Raw genomic sequence first — 26502 nt, forward strand, 5'->3', positions numbered from 1 at the left:
CCCGCGCCGCCTCCCTCTTTCTCAGCCCAAGATGGTGAGAAGCGGCGGGGTCGGGCTGCGGGTTGGGGTCCATCCGCCGCCATCCGCCCCCGCCGCTGGGCCGAGGGCCGGCAGGGAGGGTCGTGCGGGTGCTGGGTAGCCTGAGGGGGCGGTGAAGGGCAGTTCTGTGCCCGGTTTGCGGGGAGCGGAGTCTGTGCGGGGGTAGGCCGGAGCTGGGCCTGCTCGGCGGCCACGCAGCGCGGCGGTGACTGGCTGGGGGAGCGGGGCAGCGCGGCCCGGCCGCAGCGGCTTTGCTGGTGCTGTGCGGGCCCCGGGCTGGGGTTGGTGGTCTGTAATCCGCCGGGGGGGTGTCTCAGCTGATGGCGGGGTCCGGGAGCGCCGGGCTGGGGAGCACAGGCCGCTGCTTCGGCTGTTCCAGCCGAGGAGAGCAAGACGCCGTTTTAAACTGTCCTTTTTGGGGAGGCTCATAAGCTTTAATTAAAATCAAAGCGAAGGGTTTTCTCTCTTTGGAAGAGCCGGGCTGGGAGGCTGCTGGGCTGCCTGGGAAAATGCATTTCCAGAGTGGCCGCAACGCTCTGAAGTGCACAAATATTAGAGGCACAAGAAAAAAGAGTGTGTTTCTTCTTTGCAGCCGAAGGGAAAGAAGGCCAAGGGCAAGAAGGTGGCACCTGCCCCTGCTGTAGTCAAGAAGCAGGAGGCCAAGAAGGTTGTCAATCCCCTCTTCGAGAAGAGGCCCAAGAACTTTGGCATTGGTGAGTGTGTGAGCTGCACGTTCATGGCCTTTGTGTTTTGGGGCAGATGTCTGAGCCATAAACAGGAATATATTGTAATGAAGCTGTAGAGTGGGGAGAGCAATGGAGGAGCTTTCCTGGCTGCCTGCAATTAAGAGCTGCCCTTCATCAGCTCTATGAAGGTGGCTATGGACAATTTACTGAATTTCATGTATTATAAATAGATCATGATAAGATTTTGCTGTGAAGAATCTTGCCCCTCTGCCTGCACCCTAGTAGGGCAGCTCAGACATCAGCCGTGCCCTTCTTGTGCAGATGATGTGAAAGAATATTTGCTATCTGAGCGTTGGTGCTGACAGATCACCACCAAGATCACTGATGCACTCCTGCCTGTTCCTTGCTGTTGCTGCGGGGGTTTGGAACAGCCTGGAGCTAAAGCCCCTGTTTTTAGGACAGGATATCCAGCCGAAGCGGGATCTCACGCGCTTCGTGAAATGGCCGCGCTACATCCGGCTGCAGCGCCAGAGATCCATCCTCTACAAACGCCTGAAGGTGCCTCCTGCCATTAACCAGTTCACTCAGGCTTTGGATCGTCAAACAGGTAAGGACCTGCCCTGCAAAGTTCTCCTGGTTTTCTTGGGTAGTTTGTGGGATCCTCTCCTCTTCAGAGCAGAGGAAAGAAACTGATAAAAGGCTTAACGCCGTAAGCTGGAGAGTGTCCTTGGAAATCCTTGGAGAGGGTCCACAGGAAAGCTGAGGAAAGGTTGTTCACCAGAGAGGGGTAATGGTTTTAAACTGAAAGAGACGAGTTTTAGGTTAGACATCAGGAAGAAATTATTCAGGGTAGGAAGGCACTGGAATAGGTTGCCCAGGGAAGTTGTGGAAGCCTCTTCCCTGGAGGTGTTCGAGGCCAGGTTGGATGAGGCTTGTGCAGCCTGGTCTGGTGGGAGGTGTCCCTGCTCACAGCAGGGAGGTTGGAACCTGATGAGCTTTAAGGTCCCTTCCAACCTCCACCATTCTACAATTCTATGAAACATTTTAGGGAGGCTTTAATAGAGCCTGGGGTGATGTCAGCAGTGAGCTGCTGTTGGACTTTGCTGGCTAAAGTCTCAACACTTGTGTGATTTGAGAAGGAGAATAGAAAATACCAAAGCTCTGCTTAATGACCAAAACTCAGGAAGTTGCCAACACCCACCAAGATGGGTGATGCACTGCAGTCTTTAAGAGTCACGAACAGGGTTGTTTTTTAAGGTCACACAACTCAATAATAGCTGTTCTTTTCCAGCTACCCAGCTCCTGAAGCTGGCACACAAATACAGGCCAGAAAACAAGCAAGAGAAGAAGCAGAGGCTGCTGGCCCGTGCTGAGCAGAAGGCTGCAGGAAAGGGAGATGCACCCACGAAGCGGCCGCCAGTCCTGCGCGCAGGTAACTGGACGTGGACGTGGCTGCTTCAGACATGGTGCTGTGGGCACCTGGGCATGGGTTGGTGCTCTGCTCCAGCCAAACAGGACTGGACAAGCTATTGCTGTGATGTATGAATTTCTTCACCTGAGCTCAAAGTGAAGAGCAAAATAGACGAGCTTTTTAACCCTGAGCTTTAGCAGATTGTCCATGGAGCACCTTCTCTGTGCTGCTGAATGGATGTGGACATTTCCACAACTTTCGGTGGTAATCTGAGCTGGTTGTATGAGGCTTTTGTGAAAGCTCTGAAAAGAGACTAAGTAGAATCAGAACTTAACCTACGACTTGTTTTTCAGGTATCAACACTGTCACAACTCTGGTAGAGAACAAGAAAGCTCAGCTCGTCGTTATTGCCCACGATGTAGACCCCATTGAGGTAAGCACATGCCCTGGGACGTGTTACAGCCTGAGGTCAGGACTGGGCTTGGGGTGAAAATGCACTTCAGGACAAATTTGCTGCATGAAAAGAGAATGCATGCAGATGTATTTACCAGAACTGGAATACTTATGCATGTTCATAATTGTCCTAGTAATTAAGAGGCTTGGCCCTTGCAATGATGTATGAATTTCTTCACCTGAATCAACAATGAAGAGCAAAACGAGCTTTTTAACACTGAGCAATTGCCACAGCCTGGACTGATTTAAAGAATAAAAATATGTCCTCCCTCAGTTTACACAGTGTGGTCCCTTTCCTTTCAGCTGGTGGTCTTCCTGCCTGCTCTGTGCCGCAAGATGGGAGTGCCCTACTGCATCATCAAGGGCAAAGCCAGACTGGGCAGACTGGTCCACAGGAAAACCTGTACCTCTGTTGCTTTCACCCAGGTTAACCCGTAAGTGTTCTGAGTGCTGACCTGATTCACTGGAGTGGAGAAAGGAAACTGCCCATAAGCTCAGACTGCAGGGTGGATGGATAGCAAACCTGGGTCCCTAAAGAAGTAAAACTAAATCAGATACTGCCCGTATAGTGTGTAATATAGATGTCCTTTTGTGTGAAGAGCTCTGTTGGATCCTGAAGATTCAGATTACTTTGGTTTACCAAGAGGGATGGTTATTCTAATACACAGATGGAAGTATCAACCTTTGTGCAGGCCCCTGAAGCACTGATGGTCTGATCATCTCTTGGCAAATGATGCTTATGCTTAACCTGGAACATCATGTTGCCCCTACAGCCTCCTAAATCCAGAGGCAAAAAATCTGTGAAAATGTTAAATTGAGGCTCTAAAGGAAATAAAACTCTTAATTACAGGGAGGATAAGGGAGCCCTTGCAAAGCTGGTGGAGGCTGTCAAGACCAACTACAATGACAGATATGATGAGGTAAGATGCTCTGTTCTGCTAGCCTTGCCTTTTAATTGCACTGGAATATCCCCAGAAGCCTCCCAGTGAAAAGCAGATTATTTTAGACCTGGTGACATCAGCTTTAAGCCTGTTGAGTGTTTTACCTAATTTTCTTAGGATGTATTTTTTACCTGAGAGTGGGGTAAAATGTGAACACTCACCAAGTTAGAAGGAAACAGCTATTGCAGGGCTAGGATTGTAGAGAGGACAACAGCTTCTGCTGGGACTCACTCCATGTGTGATGGCTGAATCCATCATCATTCACGGGGGAAGGCTTTAAATAGATTTTGCACTGCCTGAAATGTTACTGCACTGCTTGGAATGTGTAGGACTTGTTGAGGGAGCTCTTTGTGGATAGAGGAGTGGGACTGAGCACGTTGACTGACACATGGCAAGGGATGGCAGGAGGCATCTAACCTGTCCTCACTTCTTTGCAGATCCGTCGTCACTGGGGTGGTAACGTCCTGGGACCAAAATCAGTGGCTCGCATCGCAAAGCTTGAGAAAGCAAAGGCTAAAGAACTGGCCACCAAGCTGGGCTGAGGATGGCTGCTGTGTTTCTGTACATAAAAGGAATAAACCCCCAGGTGAAGTTTCTGTGGTCTCTGTTGATGGGATGGCTCCAGTGAGTGGGTAGGGAGTCAGCATTGCCTTCCATCCAGTGACTGGCTCAGGCTGCAGAGAAACAGCTGCCTTGAGCAGGGATCACTGTGCTTGGAACTATCCCTGCCTGCTGGTCCTGTGTTGTCATTCCTCTCTGGTCACAGCCCAACAACAGCTTGGCTCCACATCCTGTGACCATGAATTTGAGCAGGCTAGGCTAGTCCTGCCAGTAAGTCCTTACACAGGTATCACTCAACTGGAAATTGCTCCAGATCTTCTCCATTAGTACTTGGACTTAGTTACAGTTTGAGTTAATAGAACTTTACCACGTGGGGACCTCCAGTTAGATCTGTGATGCCTCTTCCAGGGGAAGAATGGTCAGTGAAGGCAGGACAAAGTGGTGGGAGAGGAATCTAGACCTTGTCCTTCTGGTGACCTGACTTGTGGCACTGTTGGAGGCTACTGAGCTGAGGGAGCTGCTACTTGTTTTTGCTAGCCCTTGCCCTGCTCTTGCAAAGCTAGACCTCTGAGTGTCCAGAGGAACCTTTCATTCAGGTCTGTCACTGTTAAGATGCAAGATGCACAATACAAGTCACAAGGCAAGCCCCTATAGCCCTTCTTTATTATTCATATGCAACTGCTGTGAACCACTCCTGACTTCAGGAGTAACTCCTTGGTGCAAAGAAACTTGGATTCACAAAATCCATTGTCTTTTGGAAAATACAGCAGTGGAGAGGTTAAAACTTCGTAACTTGGAACCAACCACAACAGAAAAATGTGTCTTTGAGCTCACTGCATAGAGGGGCTTCACTACAAGTCTCAACAGCCTCTTCCAGTTGAGTTGAAAGCTTCCAAGCTGCAGCAAGATCACTCTGGCAGGAGCTGAGTGCAGCAGTTGCTTGAAGTATTTGCAGCTCAACAGCTGCCTGAGTTTACTGAATATTCCCCTGAAAGTTCAGTTATTCAGGACTGATGGGTCTGCTCTTGGCTGGAGTCCTGAGTGAAGGTCTCAGCCCTTCCCCTCACAGGGGTATCTTCTGTATAAATTTTCTGTACCACAAGAATGAGGTTGCAGCACACAGGCCATACCTAGGAAAGAAAACAAACCTGTGCATTTACACCTCTTTTCAAGATGGAGTAGACCCTCCCCAGCAGTGCAATAAAACCATTTCAAATGACTGAAAACATTACTTAGGTTAACTTCAGGTGTTTGTGGGGTAATGGCTCATCCAGTCTCACTGATGGCAGGAGCAAGGATGCTGGGCAAGGCTTCTGGAAGGTGAGTGGGGCAGGGCTGGGTGCCTTACCAGGTGATGATGTACTGCATGTGCTCGTTCCTCAGGCTCACTCTTGTCTGCCCTCCAATGGGCCCCCCCGGGACTGTGCTCCCTGCAGGTACAACACAGGACACAGGTCACATCTCCAGTCTGCACGAAATGGGATGGAGGTGGGAAGTTGTGCAGATACCCTGCTCCTCAGGCCATGTCCCCAAGCCTGAGCTGTGGGGCAGGTGGCTCAAGGCATCAAACCCCAGCAGGGGTGCTCCTGCTCCCCAGTGCCGGCTGCATGTCACCTCCAGAACAACCCAGCAGAGAACATGAAGGAAAAGATGCCACACTTCCCAAGTTCCCAGGAGACCCAGATACCTGAATGGGAATGGGGGGGAGGCTGATTTAAGGTGGAGGTGGGACTGGGTTCCTCTGCCACTTACTGAAATCTGCATCAAGGAAGATGGGCTCAGCACCAGTCACCTTGGCCATCGCCTCCAGGTCACGGTAGTGCCAGCGGTTTTTCTCAATGTTGTTTTCAGGCACAAAAGGTTTCCGGGTTTCTGATAACCTCACCACCCCTGTCAGGTCAATTTCATCTTCAATCTGAAGAGCAGAGGAGAAAAAGAATCAAGGTTCATTTCATATTCTGGTCTATGAGGTTCCGGTAGAAAAAAAAGAAGGGCAGTTGTAGGGTCTGATGATGGTTCAAGTGCTTGTGCCCTGAAGGGGCAGAGCTGTGACACAGCAGGGGAAAAGGCAGAACAACAACAGCTCCTTGTTTGAAAAAATAACATTATTTACTGAACAAAAAGGTGGGATGAAGAGGTTTGTCTTCGAGAAGTGCAATGACTGTTAAGTACCCTCCCATGATGCTTACTGTGGCTGCTGCCCTTCTGGGTTTGTCAGTCATGCCTCTGGGTAATACCAGGGCAGAAAGTAACTCACAACATTCCCTGTATCCCCCTTACCTGTCCCTTCAGCCGGGTCTCTGGTTTCAGCTTCTTTCTGGGCACAAATCCTCGGTTGACTAAAATGGTGACCCTAGAGTTACACAGAGAAATGCAGCTCTTGAGTAAAATGTCTTCTTGCTGCTGCCTGGAACTGAGTACCGAAGAAAGAAGCAACCCCTGTTTGGTGCCACCTTTTCTGTCACCTGAGTGGAATTTAAATACAATTTTGAATTGAGCCTCAGGGAGCTAACAGACTGAGAGGTTCTAAGGGAGAGGGAGTGATTTCTACAAGCCCAGCCACCGTGGTTCAGCTTTCCAAAGCAGAAGTGACTTGCTCAGATGACCCATGACTTTCATTCTTACCCCAGCTCTGTGCAGTAGAAAGGAGTGATGACATTTGCCCCGTGCTCTGGGTGGGATGTCAGCCTCCCAGCTTCTCTGGCTTCTCGCTCAGGGTCCACCAGTGACCGTGGCAAAATGTAGAGCTCCTTGGAGTGGTCAAAATGCCCTCGGACCCGGACAGGTCTGTACTCCAGTTCCCTCAGTTCTATCGGGCTGCACAGAACAAGATGAAAACAAAACCACGGCTGCAACAGGCACCTCAAATGAGGGGGTTTTATCGTGGGATCCTCCTTTTCCCCAGTGGTTCACTCTAGGGGCAGCTGGCAAACAGAAGGCTAACACCTCATGGAGTAAGCAGCTGGCTTAATATTTTTTCACTATCCCACTGAACCAAACTGAGATGATGGTGAGGATCCAGAGAGCAGTTTTTTCCCCCTGAGATCTGTGACCCAGAGCCACTCCCATGGCACCGCAGCTGTGGACACGCTCCGTGAGCATCCAGCCAACAGGGACCATTTATTTCCCATCCCAGACCAGGAAATTAATTGTGTTCATTCTGATAGTCGTGCCACATGGCCAAGTGACCTGAAAAATCTCTCTTGTATCCTGTACAACTGCTTCACACTTGGGCAGGGCGTGCTACTGATCCAAGACTCCCTGTTGCAGGAATAACCCCTTCAGGACAGCACAGGCACCAGCTACCAGGACAATTATGTATGGTGTGAACCATATCTCACATGCTCCCAAAGAGATTCAGCCTGAGCACATGCACTTGGAGTATCCCATAGGGAATAGTGCAATTATTCTCTTAACTAAAATACAAAAATGAACATGAGCTTTCCAACCTATTTACATGTCCTGATTCCTGTCGCCTTCCTTCATGTTTATGCAGTTTAGTTCAGCTTAAACTCATGAGTGCAGGGACCAGATCTAATATCCCCAGCACACCTGGCAGAGCTCTGCAGACAATAAACTGTCTCAGTCTCCTTACTCTAATGTCAGAGGGATGGGCTCTGATGTGATTCTTGATGCCAGTTGTGCAATCAAATCTAATTTCCACTTCCGGCGGCGAACCTGAAAGCACAGAAACACAAAAGATATTCCTGAGGGCAGGACAGAGCAATAATAACCTCAGAGAGCCTTAAACATCTTTGTCGTTAGCTTCTCCTCAGACATGGTCTACAACAGGATAAGTGGAAATGGAAAAATGGAGGCTATTGACTTTGAGGAACTATTTATAGTGAAATGAAAGTGTAAAAAATAAGAATCTCTCACTTTAAGACTTAGGAATGACACTTGGAAACCAAAAATGTAAAAAAAACAACAAAGCTTTAACCTGCATCTGATTTGAACTAGATTAAACAGCCAGAGATGGAAAAAACTAACAACCCTCAAGTGCTCCTCTTCTGAGAAAACAAAATACTTATTTGTACCTGCCAGGTGCCGAGACAGAAGGCAGTCAGAGGGACCAGGAAAAGGCCCCACTTGAGTAAGATGTCATCTCCAGATGTGTCAGCAGCTGTTGTAGAACTTCGTGGTCTGCAGAACCTCAGACAGACACCTAGAGAAGCACAGAATGAGGAATAGGATTAGTGCAGGAGAGGAGATGCCAAGTTTCTCCAGCAAATGTCACCTCTTGCTATGAGGTGGAATCAGGGCAGAAGCCAAAACAAATCTTTTCTTACCTTTAGTTTCCTGGGCCAGGCCAGGACCTGCTTTACTCTGGGGATACCCAAACAAGGTTCTTCTGCTCAAGCAATGTGACACCTACGTGAAACAAGAAAGACCCTTTGTAGCGTCTTTGCTTTGTAACATTTGTATCTAGACGGTATCAGTTGCCTCAATGACTGCAGGAGGTTTTGTTTACCCTTTTATACGTCTCATCCAAGCAACCGCCTGCTGAAAACAGCGTTGGATTATAATTTAAAAAAAAAACAAAGGCAAACCCCAGTTTCAGAGCTGACTATAGCACAGCAAATGATCTAACCCTTTCCATCCAAGTTACCAGCAAATACACACCGGCTTCGTTTGGGTTTGAAATACATGAATAAATGCCCCGCCGAGCAGCTGCCCCCCCCCCGCGCCGGGCGGCAGCGGCACAGGGACAGACTCACGGCTTTTTGCCACCAATTCCGCCTCACTTTTAGTGAAGTCGGTCCCCGCACCGCAACGGGGGCAGCGATCCGCCGCGGGCAAGGCCCGGGCCACGGGGAAGGGAAGGGACAGCGCCGGGCAGCGCGGGGGGACGGGCCCGGCCGGGAGCGGGGCCTCATGCAGCGCGGGGCCTCATGCAGCGCGGGGCCGCTGCCCCGCTCCCGGCCCCGCTCCCGGCCCCGCTGCCCCGCTCCCGGCCCCGCTGCCCCGCTCCCGGCCCCGCTCCCGGCCCCGCTGCCCCGCTCCCGGCCCCGCTGCCCCGCTCCCGGCCTCGCTGCCCCGCTCCCGGCCCCGCGCCCGGCCCGGGCCCGCTCCGCTCACCCGCAGCAGCCTCCACGTCGCCATGGCAACGCCGCCCCCCGGCCCCGGCCGCCCCGCCGCGGGCAGGCGCCGCTCTAGCCGCTCCTCTCGATGGTGCCGTGGCTCCCCGGTTTGGCCGGCACCGGAAGTAGAGGCCGGGTCCTGCCTGGCGCTTCCTGCCTATGGCGGCGGCGGGGCCCGCGGCCGGGGCGGAGGTGCCCGAGGAGGTGCGGCTCTTCCTGCGGCAGCACCCGCTCCTCAGCCTCGCCGAGCCGGGCAAGGTGGGGCTGCAGCCGGGCCGGGCGGGGCTGGGGGGCGGCTTGAGGGCCGGGGTGGTCCCCGGAGCAGGGCCGTGGTGGGGCTGGGGCCGCCTCCCCGAGGGGCTCGGGAGGGAACGTCGCGGCCTCTGAAGGGGCCATGGGGGGTGCTCGGCCGGTTGGTAGCTGGCCGGGCAGGGTACCGATGCGTTCCGCACCAGTCAGCTCCCTGGCCCGGAGCGTTTTCTCCCACTGTGGAAGTCGGAGGAGGATGCTGGGGGGAGCCTGAGGCCTCCCCTGCGCTCCCCAGCCTTCGGTGGCCCCCTGGGCCCCCCTGACCTGACTCATGTTTCTCCAGGTGAGGTGCGGGCTGACGGGCCATGAGCTGCCGTGCCGGCTGTCGGAGCTGCGGGCTTACACTGACGGCAGGAAGTACCGGCGGCTGGCAACGACAGCCAGGGAGTTTGACTACGCCAAGTTTGAGCCCCACATAGTGCCCAGCACGAAGAACCTGTATGTATTCTCCCTCTCGCGGGTCATGCTTCACACTTTGTTACATCTCAGACATAAAGTGGTCGAGCTTTTCAAAGTTCTTGAGAGTTCACGGGTTTGGGGAGACTGGGGAGGTCTGAAGTATTTACCCACTTGAGCACGGTGCTTAGAAGTGAAAGGTTAGCAAGCAGCAGATACTTAAACCCTGCCTCTGGCTGTTTCTTTGTGTCTCTCAGGCACCAGCTGTTCTGCAAACTCACCCTCAGACACATCAACAAGCTCCCGGAGCACGTTCTGCGGCACGTCCAGGGGAGGCGCTACCGGAAGGCCCTGGAAACGTGTGAGTGGCTTTTCTGAAGGTGCAACCAGGCACCTTCCTTCTTTCCTCTGAGCTGCTGAGATTCCAGTGGCTCTGTGTGAAGGAAGGGGATCCATTTTTTTTTTTCAGTCAGTCAGTGACATACTGCTGTTGCTGTGTGTGCTGCTCAGCTGGGAAGGAAGATCCCAGAGGTAGGGAGCAATGGGTCTCCAGGATACTCTGGAATCTCCTCACTTGAGTGACTAAAACTTCCTCAGAAGGGGTGGTTCTCACAAGCAGCACAGTCTCTATGTTAACATCTTTCCCATCTTTCAGAAAATCATACCATAGGATCATGGAATGATTTGTGTTGGGATTGACCTTAAAAATCATCTAGATCCAACCCCCCTGCATGGGCAGGGACACCTCCCACCAGCCCAGGCTGCTCCAAGCCCCATCCAGCCTGTCCTTGAACACCTCCAGGGATGGGGCACGGCTGCAGGTGGAAGGAGTGTATATTACAGTTGGAGCTTGACATACTTTGGAGTTGCATTTAATACCAGCTAGAGCTGGAACTGAGCAGGACTGGGGGGACTGGGTGTCCTTGCTGAGTGCTGCCCAACTCCCCCCCCTCAGATGAGCAGTGCCAGAAGGAGGGAGCACAGTACGTCCCTGCCTGCCTGCGGCACAGGCGGCGGGCGCCGCGCCCCGGCCGGCAGCTGAACGGGAGCAGGCAGCCCCGGGGGAAGGAGGAATTCTGGGAGCCCCAGTCCAGCGATGAGGATGGAGAGGAGACAGATGACAGCATGAGTGACCTGTACCCCCGTGAGTAGGAACCTTGGTCTCATCTATGTCCTGAAGGGGGTTTGTTGGCTCGTTTTCTCCTCGCTTCTTTTTACCGCTCCCTTCTCATGAAGCACAGTGTGGTTAATGCCCCGACGTGTCACAGGGCACATCTGTGCTCAGGAGCTGGAAGCAGCTTGGGAAATGGCCTCGAAGATTCCCTCAGAGCCAGGGGGAGGCAGAGCCTGTGTGCACAGCAAACTGACCCCCAGCTTCAATCTTTGCGTTCCAGCTGCGCTCTTCCCAGAAAAAAGCCCAGCAGCTCCACCGGCCACGAAGGGCAGCGAGGGCTTTGGAACAGACAGTGAGGATGAGGAGGCCAAGCAGAACGGGGACAGGAACGGAGAGGCTGGTGGAAGAAGGGATGTCAGTGGAGCTGCCGGCAGCAAGAGGGGGAAGGTGGGAATGTCAGACGGTGTGTGCGGCAGGGCGGAGCGTGGGGCGGGATCCCGGCTGCAGGGGTGGGATCTGCTCCTGTCAGAGGCAGCTGGAGGTGTGGAGCTGTTCAGAACAGGCTCCCCCTGTGCCACCCTCCCACTGGCAGCCCGAGGTGTGAATGACAGCCAAGAGGTGTTTATCCCACCTGTATAAATAGCTCCTCTGGTGGGATCCTGCTGTGTGCTCCCTAACAAGGAGACTGCAGCTGCCTTTGGGTGCGATCATCCTCCCCATACACACAAACATTAACTGAACCTTTCTGAGGTCACAGGGTCCTTCTAGGCACTTTTCTGCCTCTTTTGAGGAGCTGCCAGGTCCTGCCTTACAGGGCACACCCTGATCCTTCTCCATCTGGGGAGCAGGCAGATGTTACATCCATAAACAACTCTCCAAGGCAGCCAGATCCTGTGTAGCTGTTTCAAACTGGGAAGTGATGCTGGATGAAGCTCAGGCTCATTTCTATGGGGAGAGGGTCACTGTGCCCAGTGGAACCACATGGCAGTCAGGGAACAGGGCAGGGATCCTGGCTGGCTGTGACCAGGGCTGTGCTTGTCTCTTGGTAAAGGAGACCACACTCCCTGTCTCTTCAAGCTACCTCCAGCAGGGCTGGATTTGGGGTTTGGAATTCCACTGATTCCCTTTTTTCCTCTACAGAAACAGTCAGGCCCTTTAAAGAAGAAATTCAAGAGTCATCATCGAAAGCCCAAGAACTTCAAGAAGACAACCAAGGGCAAATAAATGTTGTGATAAATACAAGTCCTGAAGCCTATTGTACAAGAATTCCAGAGGGTGCACAAGGCTGGCTGAATGTCTGCCTGCTCCAGTTGACTGTGACAGCTGGGCAGGGGAAGAGTAGGGTGGAATTCAGTTGTATTCCAACATCCTCATGTCACCCCAACCAGGGAAGGATGGTAACTTCAGTCAAGCACAAATAGCCCTCTCTTCCTGGAGGGGTGGGATGGAAAGCACAGGAGACCACCAACCAGCATCTCCAGGTAGCCCAGCTCTGAGGTGGCACCAGCCACACACGCCAAGTGGATACAAAGATGCCATTGTTTTATTTTGATTGTTTCCAAAAATCAAAACATTTTCAAACACAACTAAGGTACAAAATACAGCATAAAATGAGAATTTATACTTAGTTCTTTTTTTTTTTCCCACATAGAAAGCAAAAATATATTCAGAATGAATTCCAGAACACTTTGCAGAGCCAATCGAGAGCTGACGTCCTGCTTGTGAGAGCTTCTTGGCCACAGGGAGAGGTCACTGTGGTTTTGGGAGATGCATGGATACAGCAGTATATGTAGGAAACCAGAATCTTCAGGACTCACAGTTAGTAAGTCTGCACATTGTGCTGCCTAGAAATATCTTCTAATGCCCTCCCACCCTAACTGTGCCCCTTTAGCACAGTTTTTTGCTGCAAGGGACAGTATCAGTTCCTTTTCTGGGGTGTCTTGCTGGAAAGGGGACTTCATGAACCTGGTCAGTATTTCAGACTAGTCCATTATCCAGCTCCTTAGTTAGACAGGACACAAAGTTTAGAAAGGGCTACTTACAGAATTTTTCTATCATTCCATTTATAAATACTATGAACATCAACAGCAGTTAGGATCTCTGAGGATGGCTGCCTTGATGTAGTCTAAAGCCATCATAGGACCTGCAGTGAGAGTGAGGAAAAGCCTCCTGTGTATCCATCACCAGTTTGTTTTGCTACAAAGAGACAAGCACAAGGAACACCTCAGGTGAGAACTCTCACCAAGCTAATCCAAAGCTTTCTACAAGGCCTGACCTTGCATGCTGGCTTCCCCTCCCCTCTACCCCCACGCACCAATTAGTTTCCTTCAGCAGCAACACACTGGCTGTTACACAGGCTATTTTCTCCTTAAATGATGAAATCACTGGTTTAACGTTCAGCAGTGCTCTTCTGTCTGTCATTGGGTCTTTCAGCCTGGTTTTCTCTCCTAAAATGCAACCGTTTGTCCTTACCCTGGTGAGCAGCTCCTGCTGGAGACCTTCAGCTGGGTTAATCACTCCTTGAACAAACAGCTGAGCAGCTTTCTCAAGGGAGACAACAGTGCAAGGAATCAGCGTAACATTATCAAGTTGGTAGGGCTCATGCTTTCTAGAATTCTGGTATCATCTAGTGAAACAGGTTCACCTAGTTGACTAGCAGAGGACAAAATGCCTCCTCTGAGCAGCACTAAGCATGTTCATGGCACAGAGGTTGTGGCAACTGAGAGGTGAAAACAGGGCCTTCCTCTCTCCTCACCACAGTGCTAAGGAGTTCCTCCCTCTGAGCACACAAGTTACATCCCTGGTGCTTCTCCACTGGCAGGGAGAAGTGTGAGGATGCAGAACTGGGGCTCTGGCAGCACACAGCTGGCTTGTTCCCTCCCCACACACCTCAGGGGTGGTGTGAGATGGCAGAGGGAAGGGGCTGCAGCAGGAGGACAACACCCCAGCTCCTCCACTCTTCAGTCAGCTGGGACTTTCACAGCTGAGACTGGCAGAGTGAATCTAAAAGCAAAGGCTACGGCTTAGGAGACAGACTGTTCTCATCCTGCATGTGCTGGGTGCAGAGAAAAAGGGGAGTTTCTGCAATTCTCAAGACACTTTAACCAATAACCTGCAATTCAGATATGAATTTGGGGCATAAATGAATGGAAGCTGGTTAATAGCAGAAAGGAGCTTTTATTGTGGAACCTACAGCACAATTTGGCTCCCTTCTTGGGAATTCAGGAGGGGTGACTTTGGGGAAAGAATGCTGAATAAGGAGTTCTTTTGGCACAGAATTTTAACAGAATCTGACATGATTTCTTCAGGAGTACCTCCCCTGCTTGAAACCTGATTAGCCACACAGGATTCCTGATTAGCAAAACAGGATTCTCCCTTGTTCTCCTCAAAAGCAGAACTGGGACATGTTAGAAAACCCTCTCCCTTTTCTTAGCTAGATGCAGGTAAAACTACTGTCAGGTTTTCTTTTGCCTTTTATTGGGGGGCAGGAAAGACCTCCCCTCTTGTTAAACAAAATGGAATTACAGGCCTTTTAAGTAGCAAAAGAACATGATTTTTCTTTTGCTGCTGCTGCTTTCCACCTTGATAAGAAATGCTATAACCAGCAGTGGAACTCCTTATGCACAAGACAGCTTCGATGAGGGTGAGAAAGGGGATCCACTTTTTTAGTTATAGCTGAAACCCAACAGCCCACTCCATGATTCAGCTCTATCTGCTCACAGTACTTCAAATTTTAAAACATTGCTGCCATGAAAGACAGCAACTCTTCTACTGCAACTCACTGAAGCATCAGCAAAATGCAGGCTCCTTGGGTTAGTTCCAAATCTAGGAAGTTAGATTAAGCCTAGGCAACATTCCTTGAAGAAACAGGGGTTTATCTATTACATTACTGTTGCCACTGTAAATCAAATTCATAACATCTGTGCCTTTAAGAGGAAGGGGGCATGTACGTGTAAAATGCTGGCAGTTTTTTGTTGAATCCATAGAGAATCAGTTCTGGACTTAATATGTTATGTCCCAAGAAGTGTTGCTATTCCTGTTACCACTCTTTTTTCTTCTCATCCATGGAGACTCCACCAGGGCCCAGTGCAACCACGAGGAGCAGCCCCCCAATGACAGACATGGTCTGGAAGAAGTCGTATTTGAGGAAGTCGTGCATGGGCTTGTAGGCTGGGACGGTCCAGAAGGCATTGAAGTAGATGTTGATGCCAAACAGCCAGATGACTAGAGTCAAGGCAGCCAGCTTAGTCTTGAAGCCAATTGCCACTAGGATTATCAGGGCTGTGCCCACAATGTTCTGCAGAATCTGCAAGGGAAAAACAAACAAACAAACATACACAAATATCACAACAGGGCATGGATACATTCAGCAGAACAGGTTGTCACAGCGTAGATGATTTAATAGCTTCTTTAAATAATAATTATACTAAAAAACAAACTTAAATGACAGGCTGAGTTGGGGCTGTTTAGCCTGGAGAAGAGAAGGCTCTGGAGAGATCTTAGAGCACCTTCAAGTACCTGAAGGGGTTACAGGAAAGCTGGTGAGGGGCTTTTTACAAGGGCTTGTAGTGAGAAGACATGGGGGAATGGATTAAAAACAGAGGAGGGGAGATTTAGGTGAGACATGAGGAAAAACTTTAGTATGAGGGTGGTGAGACACTGGAGCAGGTTGCTCAGGGAAGCTGGGGCTGCCCCATCCCTGGAAGTGTTCAGGACCAGGCTGGATGGGGCTTGGAGCAAGCTGGTCTGGTGGGAGGTGTCCCTGTCCACACAGGGGGGTTGGAGCTTGATGATCTTGAATGTCCCTTCTGACTCAAAACCATTCTGTGATCCTTTAATAAACATTCAGTAGGTCCTGCAGCCCCTCTAGGATTTGGTTCTATATCCTAGTTCCTTAACTCATGCTTTTACACTCAGATACTTACAGAAAAGAAGTTCATGTCAAAATGTAGCAGTGTCATGAACATGAGGACCAGCAGCACACGGCCCCCCAGCTGCATGTACTGCTTGGGGGAGCTCTCCCGCATGGTGGGGACACCAGCAAACATGCTCTTCCCCTCGGAGCGCGACTCAGCCAAGAGCAGCAGCAAACCTCCCCCCAGGGCAAGGTTTCTACAAAGAGACAGAGATGAATAAATAGCAGTTTATTGCAGTTTGCACTGATCTGGACATGTAAAGTCTTATCTGACAATTTCAGCTCAGTAAGAACCTGCCTGCTAGTGAGGAGTGACCTCAGAATGTGTCTCTGTGTTGGACTTCACAGCTGGAACAGCAGCACTGGACACAGCAATGATTCACACAAGCCTGTGTAGGCAGGTAACAGCCTGCCAGAGAAGTCCAGCACCCACAGCTCAGGCACAGCTGCTTGGCATCTCTCACAGCATGGATTTAGTTGTGTTGAAGTTATTCTGTACCTCAGGGTTAGCCACAGATGCCAAAGTAGTTCAGAGGTTGCTCTGAGGAAACAGCACAGCAGCCCTGCCACGAGAAGTTACACATTTACAGGGCTGCAGTAAAAGCCCAGAGCGTGGCTCCTGAGCCCTGCTCCCCCCTCAGACCAGAGGGGTGAAAAGGTAACAGCCAGACATCACTCAGGACTTGACAAGAAAGCTCACATCTAAGAACCCTGTCCTCTACTTAGAGGAGGTGTTTGGAATTTAAAATCCCTGAAAGCACTCTGATATCTAATGCTTTCGTTTCCTCAAAGAATGGCCTCAGTCAGGCACAAGCACAGTTGCTATTTTAGACACTTAGGAAATAACAGCAGCTCATTGATCCACTCCAGTCAGTTTGTGAGCTCTCAGCAAGGAGGTCAGCAGCAGAAACACTTGGATCCCAGAGGGTTAGGATCAGTCTGTCTACAGCACTGAGCCTGCCATCTACAGTTTAACACAGACTGTACTGACTTTTAATTTTTAAGTGCTGCCATTTCTTTTTTTAATGTAACTGTATCATCTGTAAAATCTTCCTAGTAAATACAATGTACAAAGATCATCTCCTCTGTCAGAGAGGGTCAGTGACAGACAACAGTTTTCTTTCTGTTTTGATCAAAACTTCAGGTAGACATACCTCATCAAGAACTTCAGGTCCCATAGAATGCTGTATGCAATAGTCTAGGCAAGAAGAAAATAAGTTAAAACACCATCTAAATTATATGGAAGTTCTGAGTTTCTCTCAAGTCTGTGCTATTCACAGCAGAAGTCGATTGCAAGTATGTTATAGTGAAAGAAACAAGGTAGGTTACATCAAGGTAGCCCAATGAGCTAGTGTAAAACAGAAGCCAAAATTTGACTTGTGCTTCAGCCCCCACAAAAATCCATCAGTTTTGAAGAGGAAGGATGCTACTAGTGAGGATCCTTTGTGATGGTAACAGTTCTTTATGAAAGCTGTGTGCTAAAGGCCAAAGCAACTGCAAGTTCCACATTTGGCACATGACTGACAGACAGGTAAATTCCAATTTACTTCTGCTAAATTGGTCAAGGTCAAGTATTGAATCAACATCTCCAGCTACTAATTGCAATTACAGTCAAGGATCTATTGGGCACATGAGAAGAACAGCAGCAGCAAAACAGTTCAGTGGGGACTGGCACTAGACCAGGGTGGAGAAAAATTCCAGGGTTGGGAGTCATATTTAAATATGTTGTGAGTACTGGGGCTAAGAGAGAAGATTGGAAAGACACTGTTTAGAAGGGCTGAAGACTTAAGCCTCCTACCTGTAATGCTATAATTCCAAACAGTCCAAAGCAGGCATATTGCACAAAGTTCCTACTCAGCACCAGGATACAGCCGCCTGAGTTGGGGAAATTGAAGACAGTTACACTTCTGGCTTGCACAGGAAAAGATGCTGCAGGAATGCCAACTCCTTTTGAACTGGGCAGGCTCCTGTGTCCTTCAACTGTGCCATGAAGGACATCAGGCAGGAAATTCTAATGGCACATTGGCACAAATTGGTTTGAGAACCAGTAAGTTTTAGTGCATTTTAAGATGTGTTATAATTGCAGAAGTATCTGTTATCTGACACAGGGTGAGCACACACCGAGCTGCAGCCCCAACACACAGCACAGCAGCTGTCAAGTGTTAAAGCACTAGAAGTCACTGAAAAGAAACTCGACTCATCATGGATTTTGTTCTTTTTTTAATGAGATAACTGTTAGGGCAAACATGATGCACTCCTTTTCCTTGAAAGCTGTTGGTTTATATCCCTCCTCAAATCTTTTGTACCAAAGCACTGACAGCCTTTGCCATGTTGACACAAGGACCAGTGACTACATTAAATTAAGCTGACTCTACACAAAAAATGAGGGTTAAAAAAAAAAACCACCCAGACCCAGGACAAAAAATTGGCAAGGCAATCAAGAACAGTACATCAGGGGCATAATATTAGCAGAAGAGAATTTTACTCCTCTCTCTCAATTTCTGATACCCTAAGTCCACCAAGCACACACAGAGAAACTCTGCTTCTGGGATTATTTTGGTTCCTGGGCTTTGAAAGCCTGACACAAGCACCTCTCTCAGGCTTAAGTGTCTCAACTGCAGGATAAGACTTTGCCATTGAGATTAATACCCAAAAAAACAGAAGGATGAGAAAGTCTTAACATTACCCTGTTTAAGAAAATACGAGTATTTCATTTAGAGAATTCAGGGGGTGTGGTATGTGTTCACAGATGCATGTAGAGAAGAGAAACCAGACTGTTCTAACTGATTCTTGGAATCTGAGTCAGAGGTCGTGTGTCACAAAAAATTATCTAAGACTACTTCCAGGAAAGGCTGGAGCAGGTTAATCACAAGTTTGTTTCATTCAGCCCACACAGTACTATCAGTTGTAAGCTGTCAATGGCTATTAAGAAACCAGTGAGGCATCCCCTGCTTCCACGAGCCATGGTGGCAGACACTCTGGAGTGCTCTGGCACCCACCTTAACAGCCTTAGAGCCACTTACTCAGCTGTCCGAGGAGATTTATGAACACAAAGATGGAGGCCAGGAAATAGCCACAGTTCCACGTGCCATCAATGTAATCCCTCTGCTCACTCCACTGGAACCACATGCGGATGCCATCCTCCAGGAAGGTGCTGATGAGGCACAGGCGGGCCACGTGAGGGAGGTACTGCTTGGTCACCCGCAGGAACTGTGGGCAGACAGCTGGGTTAGCAGGGGGCAGGCAAAGGGACACTCACAGTATCACAGACCCATGCAGACAGCACTCCTCATGCACACAGGGTCATCATCATCCGGAGAGAAACACATCCTCGGGACTTGGATTTTATTAAATTCTTCTCCACTGGAGTTTCGGAACATTTGGGAGCAGTGGGGGTAAAGACATGTTGTCATGCTCCACCCAAGGAGCATTTTGGACGAGGACTTGGAGAAAAGCAGAATCCAGCAGCACCCTTCTGTGTAAGAAGAACTGTATTTTGATGGAGCTCTTCCTAGATGAAGGCTGACCTTGGTTTGAGTTTGTCTATCTCAGGGTTTCATGTTACAGCTCACCTATCAGATAGCCAGGAGCTGAAAGGGCAATCCTACTCCCACCCACATGCTCAGGCACTCAACACCCTGCAACAAATCGATCCAGGCAGACAGAAAACTAATTCTGTACAAATTAAGAACATTAATAAGCTTTCTGCCAAGCTACTTTCCTCTAACAGTTCAGAAAAGCAACAGTGCAAAGCACGTGTACTTGTGTAGCAGCAGCAGCTATTAAATCAGCACAGCAGTTGCATGAAATTTCCCCTCTGTCCTCTCTGTAAGTGTACACAGTTCCTACCTCCATTATAAAGATCATCCTCTGCTGAAAGAAAATAGGCATTTATATACACAATTCAGTGTAGCAAATGAAAGGAAATACCACCATGCAACAGATGTTGAGCCTTAGCTCTTGGGAACACAAAACGTATCTGGGTCCCTGCTACCCCTCTGTCCTGCAAGCTGCCTGGTTGGCTTGCACTGCAGTTACACTAATCATAAGGGAACAGATACAGAATTGCCAAACAGGGTTGAGACTACCAGGGTGGAGCCAGCCTATGCCACTGTCAGAGTAAATGCAATCTACGAAGAAACAAACGTAACAAGCTAACCTACAAGATGATCCAGCAGGTTTCTACCTCCAGGTGACAGGGGCAGCCTGAGGAGGCTGAGACTTTTGAGAGCAAACGCCGGAGCCACAAGCCTCCCGGCACAACTGCCAGACTCCAGAGATCCCTGCCTTATAACTGGGAAGAGGAGCCACTTAACAAAACCCCATTATCCCACACAAAGTTCAAGGTGCTGAAAGGCACATTAATCCCTGTGGTTCATGCCACGTTACAACACTGCCTGAGAGGGCTGGGGGAACCCATGTGCGTACAGGTGTCTTCCAGACAGTATTGAACTATGTTATAAAAAATGGACAGAAAAGGCACACAAACCTTTTCTTTCACAATTCAGTATTACATTTACTTCAGGTGAAACAATACAGCTGACTGGTTTCTTTTGAGGCAGAATATACATATATATATTTAAGTTCTGGCAGCATTACATGCTTTCAGTATATGCAGGCAGTGAAAGCAGACTAAAGCCATTCCTGAGTTTATTCTTGCCACAGTAATTAGAAAATACTAAAGGCTGTTTCAAATCCTATGCAAATGACAAGCCTTACTTACTCTGTAACTGAAGATTATAACACGAAAAAACCCCAGCAAACATGTTTCATTGTTCATTAAAGTTAATAGTGGAACAAATTGGCACTGGTTGCACTACATGCATCCAGAGTCTAAGGGTCAAGACTCAATTAATCAAGTGCATTTTAAGTGCAGATGTACTCTGACACAGGGCTGCCACTTCAGGCCTTTTTAAGCCATATCAAGAGTTGGATGAATGAGTCAGAAGAAATTCTGTGATCTTTGTCACTGAATGAGACACACTTCTTGGTTTACAGCTTTTCTTCTCTCCCAGATTTCACTGTGGATTTAGGCAAGCTTGCTGAGGAGCACCAAGGATAAAGTTGTTTTGGAAATCACACAAAAAACAAAAGTGGTTTGTGAAGGAAGTCTGCCTTGTTAAGACACAGAGCAGGCAACTTTTTTCTAGAAGGAAATGAAAGTGCTAGGTAACTGTAGGAAAAGGAAAAAGACACTGCTGTGGAAAGGCTGAAAAGTGAAGAAAACATCAGAGAGGGTCTCTGCCTCCAGGCCTCATCTCTGGCATTTTGCAGAGTCACCTGAGCTGCTCTAATCTTCCACTTCCCTGAAACCAAGCAACTGCCAACAGCCCAAGCGAAGGAGCCAAGAAGGCACTTAACATTTACCTGTTCTTGTGGCATAAAGAGGGAATTTAACCCTATCAATTAAACATGAGCGTGTACATCCAATCAGCTTGAGACAAGTCAGACGGAAGCCTGAGGCAGCTGTAGCACTAAGCAACCTTATCACAACACACATCATCTCTGGACATCCATAACTCAGGTAGATGTATTTCTTGAGCTCCACGCAAGTTGAAACCCTCAACACAGCAAGATTCAAGTAAATAAGCTTCAGAAACAGCTTGTGTGAACAAAAATCCAAGCCAAGAGAACTAGCCATGGAGAACAGAGAAAGGAAGAGTACAACTACATGGTACCTACAAGGAGAGGACATAACAGACATCAAGTGGTTTTACAATTAGAGATTTTGGGTATAAATCACCTAAGTAACTTAACTAAGGACAGGGTAATTTACAAGAAACCGGAGATCTGTAGAAGTGGGACTGAACTGGTAGGACCAGACACCCTGGTTTTGTCCCCACACATCACTAGCAGCATATGGCTCAGTCGCTGCACGCTGAGACCACTTCCTGCTTCCTCTGTGGTTCACACAGATAAAAGCTGCACATGTGGGACACTTGGTAGCTGAAGTTAACCCATCCAGCTAAGCCCTGGGACTTGGAACACACTTCACTGAGCACAGAATATGTAATCCAAAACAAAACTGTTGAGACTGATGGAGATGCCAGTGTTAAACTCATGACATCAAGTCACTGGATGTCTTACTCTGCTCTGGGCTTTTCATCACCTGCTCTTAGCACGTGGTGTCTCCTTGCAAGAGGCAAAACATCTTGAGAAAAGGTAACAAAATGCTAAAGTAAAACTATTTTAAAGAACAGCTGGTTCTGTGTCGGCAGCCAAGTCACTAGCATACATTAGGGGGGTTTCATGTTGCCACTTCCCCCTCTAACAGGATTTGAAAGGCAAAGATGGATTGAAATGCTCCTCCAATTTTAGCAAGCAAAGATGCACAAGAGGACCCAGAGATTCCTAAATCAAATATCTGCTCAAAACCTATTTTTCAAAAGGAGGCTTGAAATATTCAGGCCCACAAAGAGGCCAACCCAAAAAAGCAATAAAGTAATTCTGTTTTGACTCTGATCATACTTTCTAAAGTATATCCCAGGACATCCCACCTCCAACAGTTTCAAATTTGATAAAAAGTTCAGACCTTTTTGCTAGAAGTATAAATAAATCCTGGATCAGGGAAGTTCTGATGATGGTGAACAGCAGCCTGCTAATCTGTGCAGAAGCCTCTGTGGGGTGCACAGCATTATTAGCCTGCAGCTTCTGATAAAGGCATATTCCAAGTATCTAGCCTGTATTCATTTAAGAGATTGCTTTGCTCTGAGAGGACAGACCTCAAGCAGCCTGGGCCACCAGTGGTCTTTTCTGCAATAGGATGCTCAGTCCTCTGGACAGAGAAAAATCACTCCTGTCACCAACCTGTACATATCCTTTTATTCCACTTCATAATGACAAGGACAGTAACACCCACAATGCTGGGCTGATCCATACAGGTTATTTGTGAAAACCAGGAACAGAGGCTTTCCTGCTTATTTCAAGAGGCAAGAAGGGAGCTCTGACCCACTAGAACATTGCCAGTGGTCTGAATCAGGTTTTTAATTGCAGGAAAACTTCTCATGACAATAGTTTTCACTCCTAAAGTGTGGTTTATACCAATGCCCTTTTTCAAAAGGCTGTTTATTAAATCCCATTTTAAAGATTTTATTATTGGTCATGTATTGCATTTTGCCATCTCTCTTCATGGCAAGGTTCTTTTCCAGCCTAACCAGAATAAGACAGTTGGTTTATTATGATAAAGGCTGAGTGCCCTGACACGTTACTGAGAGAGGTCCCATATTCAGTTTTTTAATATAAAACACAAAAAAGTTCAGACTAACAATGAAATGTTTTCTGCAAAAGAGGATACAGAGATGTTAGAATTAGTTGAACAATGTGCCTCAGCATTTATGTTGGGAAATTAAATAAAACCCCCAGAGCCTGGGTCTCCCTTAGAGTCCTTTCACTGCAGCACAATGACTCAATAGTCTCTTTGCATTTTTGTCCATATTTATTCTTTCAGAATGGCAGAAACACCAGACACCCACATTTCTAAAGATTATTAGACACCAGAAAAGTTGCTTGAGACCTTCTCCCTCTTATGTGAATTACTGAAGAGAGGCAACCAGTTCTATAACCCTAGACAACCAGTACAGGCCCCAGATACATCTATTTTCAGTATGATAATGTTAGCAGTACATGGTGACTGCAATGAAGGGCTCAGCACATAATATTTTAACAGGAATCACTTTAAAAGGGCTTATCTTCTTAGTATGTAAATTATTTAATTAATAACACTGAGCTGGTGTTATGGGGCTTAAAACCAATCCAACCCATAGAGCCTGGAGTTGAGCATCATTCTGAGCCAACATCCCAACTGCTTCACACTGGGTATCACCTAGAATTTAAGAACCCTCATTAGCTTTTCCCACCCTCCCCAGCAAGCTGCTTTGTCCAAAACTGAGAGGACCACCCTCCACCAAATAGATGCCTCCTCCACTGCAGCCCTTGGGAACTGCCAGCAGTGCAGAGAGAACAGCTCTCCAGCCAGCCTGTGCACCTGCAGGCTACAAACCCAAGCTATGGTCAAGCTAAATGAACAGGGAGTTCTCATCACAAGTGACCTCATCACCACCACTGGCCCTCAGTTGACCTAAACAATCAGATAACTGAACCAACAGAAAACACAATTATTTTTTTTTCCCCATCTGTCAGTTCTGCTCTCCAGTCCAGTGACAGAAAAGTACTAGTGTGAGAGAAAAGGGGAACACAGCCTTGGGAGCAGTAGGACAAGCCACTTCACCTCCAGTGCACTAGTTCACCTCTGGATTAAAAGCTTCCTGTCACCCCCGAGTATCTTGGCATCTAAGGCATAATTTACCATTTCAAAGGGAAATTACAATATTTGAGAAAAGTTCAGCTTTCGTGCTCGAATTTAAGGAACAGATTATTCTTGCTTTTGTAAGAGCCATTCAGGACTTACTGATAAAGCCATGGAATTAGTTGCAACGTTTTCCCACAGGGCTTTTATGCTACAGAAATTAAGACTCATTAGGTCCTGAACACCAGCACAGGGAGCAGAGGAAGCAAGGTTATCACTGAGAATGTTCTCAGCTCCCAGAACAGCCATTGTCCAGCTCCACCATCTCTGCCTCCACCAGGGGAATTCCAACATAATTTCAGTCTAAATGTTCCAAGTATTTTTTAATCCCGGATGATCTAACAGTTTCCATACTATCAAGTGTTAACTCTGCAATATGTACCAAAGGTTATTGTTTGGTAAACATCTCCACTCCTGCACTGGTGGGAAACTGAGTTTTAGCAGCACACACTGAGTACCTGAGTGAGCTCCTAGGATGTTACTTGGAGGCAAAAATTACCAAAGGAATTAGTTACTTGGAAAGCAATGGAAAACTTTTTCCAGTCTGAAGGGTAAGTATACACAAACACCCCAAATTGTGCAGCTAAAGGAAACACTCATCTTTAAATAGGTTGTGGGCAAGCACAAATAAAGTTGTGCCATATAAATCTCATTTCAGGAGGAGACAAACTGCATTTTAGCTGGACAAAGTGCTTTCAGTAGCATGAAAAACAGCGTGTCAAAGACATCTAGAAATAGTCACACAGGAATAAACAGAGAAGTGTTGTAAGAAGGCCAGGACCAGCAGTGTAATTTCTGGCAAGAGATTTTAACACTATAGTGATGGTTTACCTTCTCCTCTCAAAAAGTGAAGAGAAGGAAAACAGAGGGTGGCAAAGATGGCCCAGACACCCCTTAAACTCAATACTCCACACACCATAAGAAGCTCTGTCTCCAAACTGCGTCTTCCATCTGGGGTTGGGGAGGAAGTGCAGAACAGGTTTTCCCAGTGAAACTCAGTAAAAGGCAGAGGCAGCACAGCCCCCTCAGAGCCCTGACGTGTTACAGTGCACCACACAACTCACCCTGCTTCAACAATCAGAGTTGTAGAACCAGGCAGAATCAGATCTTCCAGAGAACTTGCTAAATATGATTAGATGCTGCCTCGTATTTTCAATTAGACAAACCACCATGACAGTGAAGATCTAACACCATCACCAGCAGATGAACTACTTACACTCAAAATACTCTTGCTCTCGCATAAAACAACAAGAAATCACAAAACCTCTATTTAACAGATAAAGGTGTAAGGGCCTCCACTGAAATAAATGTAAAAAAGGACTACAAGACAACATCAGTCTGTTTGCTCTCCTTTTGCCCCAGTTCTAAGCACAGAACCACGGTGCTGGCAAGTCTCTTAGGCTTTAGGCTTCCAGACATCAGCCAGGGTTTAGATTTTTGCTTCCCTGTCCCCACCCCCCCCACCCTGGCTTCCCACACACCTTGATGCCCTATTGGCCAGCCTGGGCGGCTTGCAAGGAGAGCAGCTCAGCCCTTCGTTCTCCTTCCATTTACTCAACCCTAGGCAGAAGCCCAGTTCCCAAAGACAACTCCTCCGCTCCGCCGTACCAGCAGCCCAACAACAGAGCCCGCCTGAGGGCCGGGGCAGCCGCTCCCACCGGGACCCGGCCACGGGGCCTGCACCAGCCTCCCCTCCTGCGGACCCTCGGCCTTCCCGGGGGGCAGCCCCCAGCCCCGCCAGGCCCGGAGCCCCCCAGCCCCGCCTGCCCCAGCAGGGCCCCTCAGGCCGGCGGCCCAACCCCCCCTCACCCGCGGGGCCCCTCACAGCGCACACAAAGCCCCCCCCCACCGCCCCAACCGGCTCCAGCGCCGGCAGGACGGGCACCCACCTGGTCCGCGAAGTCCTCAGCGGTGCCCATGATATCGTTCTGGCCCATGGCGGCGGGGAAGGGGGGGGCTGCCGGCGAGCTGCGCGCCTGAGGCCCGGCCTGGCTGTCGGCGAGGCGGGAAGGGCGGGCCGGGCCGCGGGGCCGGGGCTGCCACGTAGGCCAGGCCTTAAAGGCGCCGCGCGGGCGGAGCGGGGCGGGCCCGGGGGTTACGGGCCCGGCCGGGCCCTCCCCTTCCCGCAGCGCCCTCAAAACCGGCGCTCCGCCCGCTGGGGAGCCGCCCCCGGGGGTTGGTGCGGCAGGCCAAGGCCTAGGGGCTTTTTATTTTGTTTTATTTTTCTTTCTTTCTTCCTTTCCCTCTCTTCCCTTCTTTCCTTTCCTCTCTCCTTTTCCTTCCCTTCCTTC

General features: G+C 48.9%; 4 protein-coding genes and 3 non-coding genes across 8 annotated transcripts; 5 read left to right on the plus strand and 2 right to left on the minus strand.

Annotated features, from left to right (window-relative positions):
- Positions 1–4126, plus strand: RPL7A (ribosomal protein L7a). Its single transcript, XM_051636823.1, has 8 exons — positions 1–34; positions 632–752; positions 1183–1332; positions 2017–2157; positions 2490–2569; positions 2893–3023; positions 3440–3509; positions 3968–4126. Exons 1-8 carry the CDS (start codon positions 32–34, stop codon positions 4070–4072), a joined length of 801 nt encoding a protein of 266 aa, XP_051492783.1. The 5' UTR covers positions 1–31; the 3' UTR covers positions 4073–4126.
- On the plus strand, positions 1042–1114 carry LOC127392743 (small nucleolar RNA SNORD24). The gene has a single exon (XR_007891330.1). It is a non-coding gene; the product is annotated as a small nucleolar RNA SNORD24 (small nucleolar RNA).
- Positions 2255–2331, plus strand: LOC127392742 (small nucleolar RNA SNORD36). Its single transcript, XR_007891329.1, has one exon. It is a non-coding gene; the product is annotated as a small nucleolar RNA SNORD36 (small nucleolar RNA).
- Positions 2743–2815, plus strand: LOC127392736 (small nucleolar RNA SNORD36). Its single transcript, XR_007891323.1, has one exon. It is a non-coding gene; the product is annotated as a small nucleolar RNA SNORD36 (small nucleolar RNA).
- Positions 4127–4736: 610 nt separating the features above from the next.
- Positions 4737–9281, minus strand: LOC127392628 (surfeit locus protein 1). Its single transcript, XM_051636819.1, has 9 exons — positions 9171–9281; positions 8381–8462; positions 8129–8256; positions 7687–7769; positions 6717–6908; positions 6372–6444; positions 5844–6006; positions 5440–5521; positions 4737–5221 (listed from the first exon to the last, which is right to left on the minus strand). The coding sequence occupies exons 1-9, from the start codon at positions 9192–9194 to the stop codon at positions 5155–5157; spliced, it is 894 nt and encodes a 297-aa protein (XP_051492779.1). The 5' UTR covers positions 9195–9281; the 3' UTR covers positions 4737–5154.
- Positions 9282–9314: 33 nt separating this feature from the next.
- Positions 9315–12233, plus strand: SURF2 (surfeit 2). 2 transcript variants are annotated; one of them, XM_051636820.1, is made up of 7 exons: positions 9315–9430; positions 9765–9919; positions 10135–10236; positions 10347–10408; positions 10833–11021; positions 11272–11438; positions 12132–12233. In XM_051636820.1, exons 1-7 carry the CDS (start codon positions 9332–9334, stop codon positions 12213–12215), a joined length of 858 nt encoding a protein of 285 aa, XP_051492780.1. In that variant the 5' UTR covers positions 9315–9331; the 3' UTR covers positions 12216–12233. The 2 variants fall into 2 exon arrangements, with proteins under 2 accessions (XP_051492780.1, XP_051492781.1); XM_051636821.1 differs by lacking the exon at positions 10347–10408 and having other exon boundaries at positions 10135–10238.
- Positions 12234–12512: 279 nt separating this feature from the next.
- On the minus strand, positions 12513–26253 carry SURF4 (surfeit 4). The gene is made up of 6 exons (XM_051636822.1): positions 26101–26253; positions 18930–19116; positions 17705–17781; positions 17061–17104; positions 15917–16103; positions 12513–15297 (listed from the first exon to the last, which is right to left on the minus strand). Exons 1-6 carry the CDS (start codon positions 26146–26148, stop codon positions 15031–15033), a joined length of 810 nt encoding a protein of 269 aa, XP_051492782.1. The 5' UTR covers positions 26149–26253; the 3' UTR covers positions 12513–15030.
- Between the last annotated feature and the right edge of the window lie 249 nt (positions 26254–26502).

The sequence above is a fragment of the Apus apus genome, chromosome 19, assembly GCF_020740795.1.
Source record: "Apus apus isolate bApuApu2 chromosome 19, bApuApu2.pri.cur, whole genome shotgun sequence".
NCBI lineage: Eukaryota > Metazoa > Chordata > Aves > Apodiformes > Apodidae > Apus > Apus apus.

Bases quoted from the DNA above. Each gene is read 5' to 3' on its own strand.
- LOC127392628 (XM_051636819.1), bottom strand. From the start codon at position 9,194: ATGGCGACGTGGAGGCTGCTGCGG. The intron at 8,463-9,170 runs GTGAGCGGAGCG...TGTTTCACGTAG, and splicing joins CGACGTGGAGGCTGCTGCGG to GTGTCACATTGCTTGAGCAG. The intron at 5,222-5,439 runs GTAAGGCACCCA...TTTCTTTCCTAG, and splicing joins ATGCAGTACATCATCACCTG to GTATGGCCTGTGTGCTGCAA.
- RPL7A (XM_051636823.1), top strand. The intron at 753-1,182 runs GTGAGTGTGTGA...CCCTGTTTTTAG, and splicing joins GCCCAAGAACTTTGGCATTG to GACAGGATATCCAGCCGAAG. The intron at 3,024-3,439 runs GTAAGTGTTCTG...TCTTAATTACAG, and splicing joins GCTTTCACCCAGGTTAACCC to GGAGGATAAGGGAGCCCTTG.
- SURF4 (XM_051636822.1), bottom strand. From the start codon at position 26,148: ATGGGCCAGAACGATATCATGGGCACCGCTGAGGACTTCGCGGACCAG. The intron at 17,782-18,929 runs GTAAGTGGCTCT...TCCCCAACTCAG, and splicing joins AAATCTCCTCGGACAGCTGA to GCGGCTGTATCCTGGTGCTG. The intron at 16,104-17,060 runs GTATGTCTACCT...GTCTCTTTGTAG, and splicing joins GACCTGAAGTTCTTGATGAG to AAACCTTGCCCTGGGGGGAG.
- SURF2 (XM_051636820.1), top strand. From the start codon at position 9,332: ATGGCGGCGGCGGGGCCCGCGGCCGGGGCGGAGGTGCCCGAGGAGGTG. The intron at 10,409-10,832 runs GTAGGGAGCAAT...CCCCCCCCTCAG, and splicing joins TGGGAAGGAAGATCCCAGAG to ATGAGCAGTGCCAGAAGGAG. The intron at 11,022-11,271 runs GTGAGTAGGAAC...TTTGCGTTCCAG, and splicing joins CATGAGTGACCTGTACCCCC to CTGCGCTCTTCCCAGAAAAA.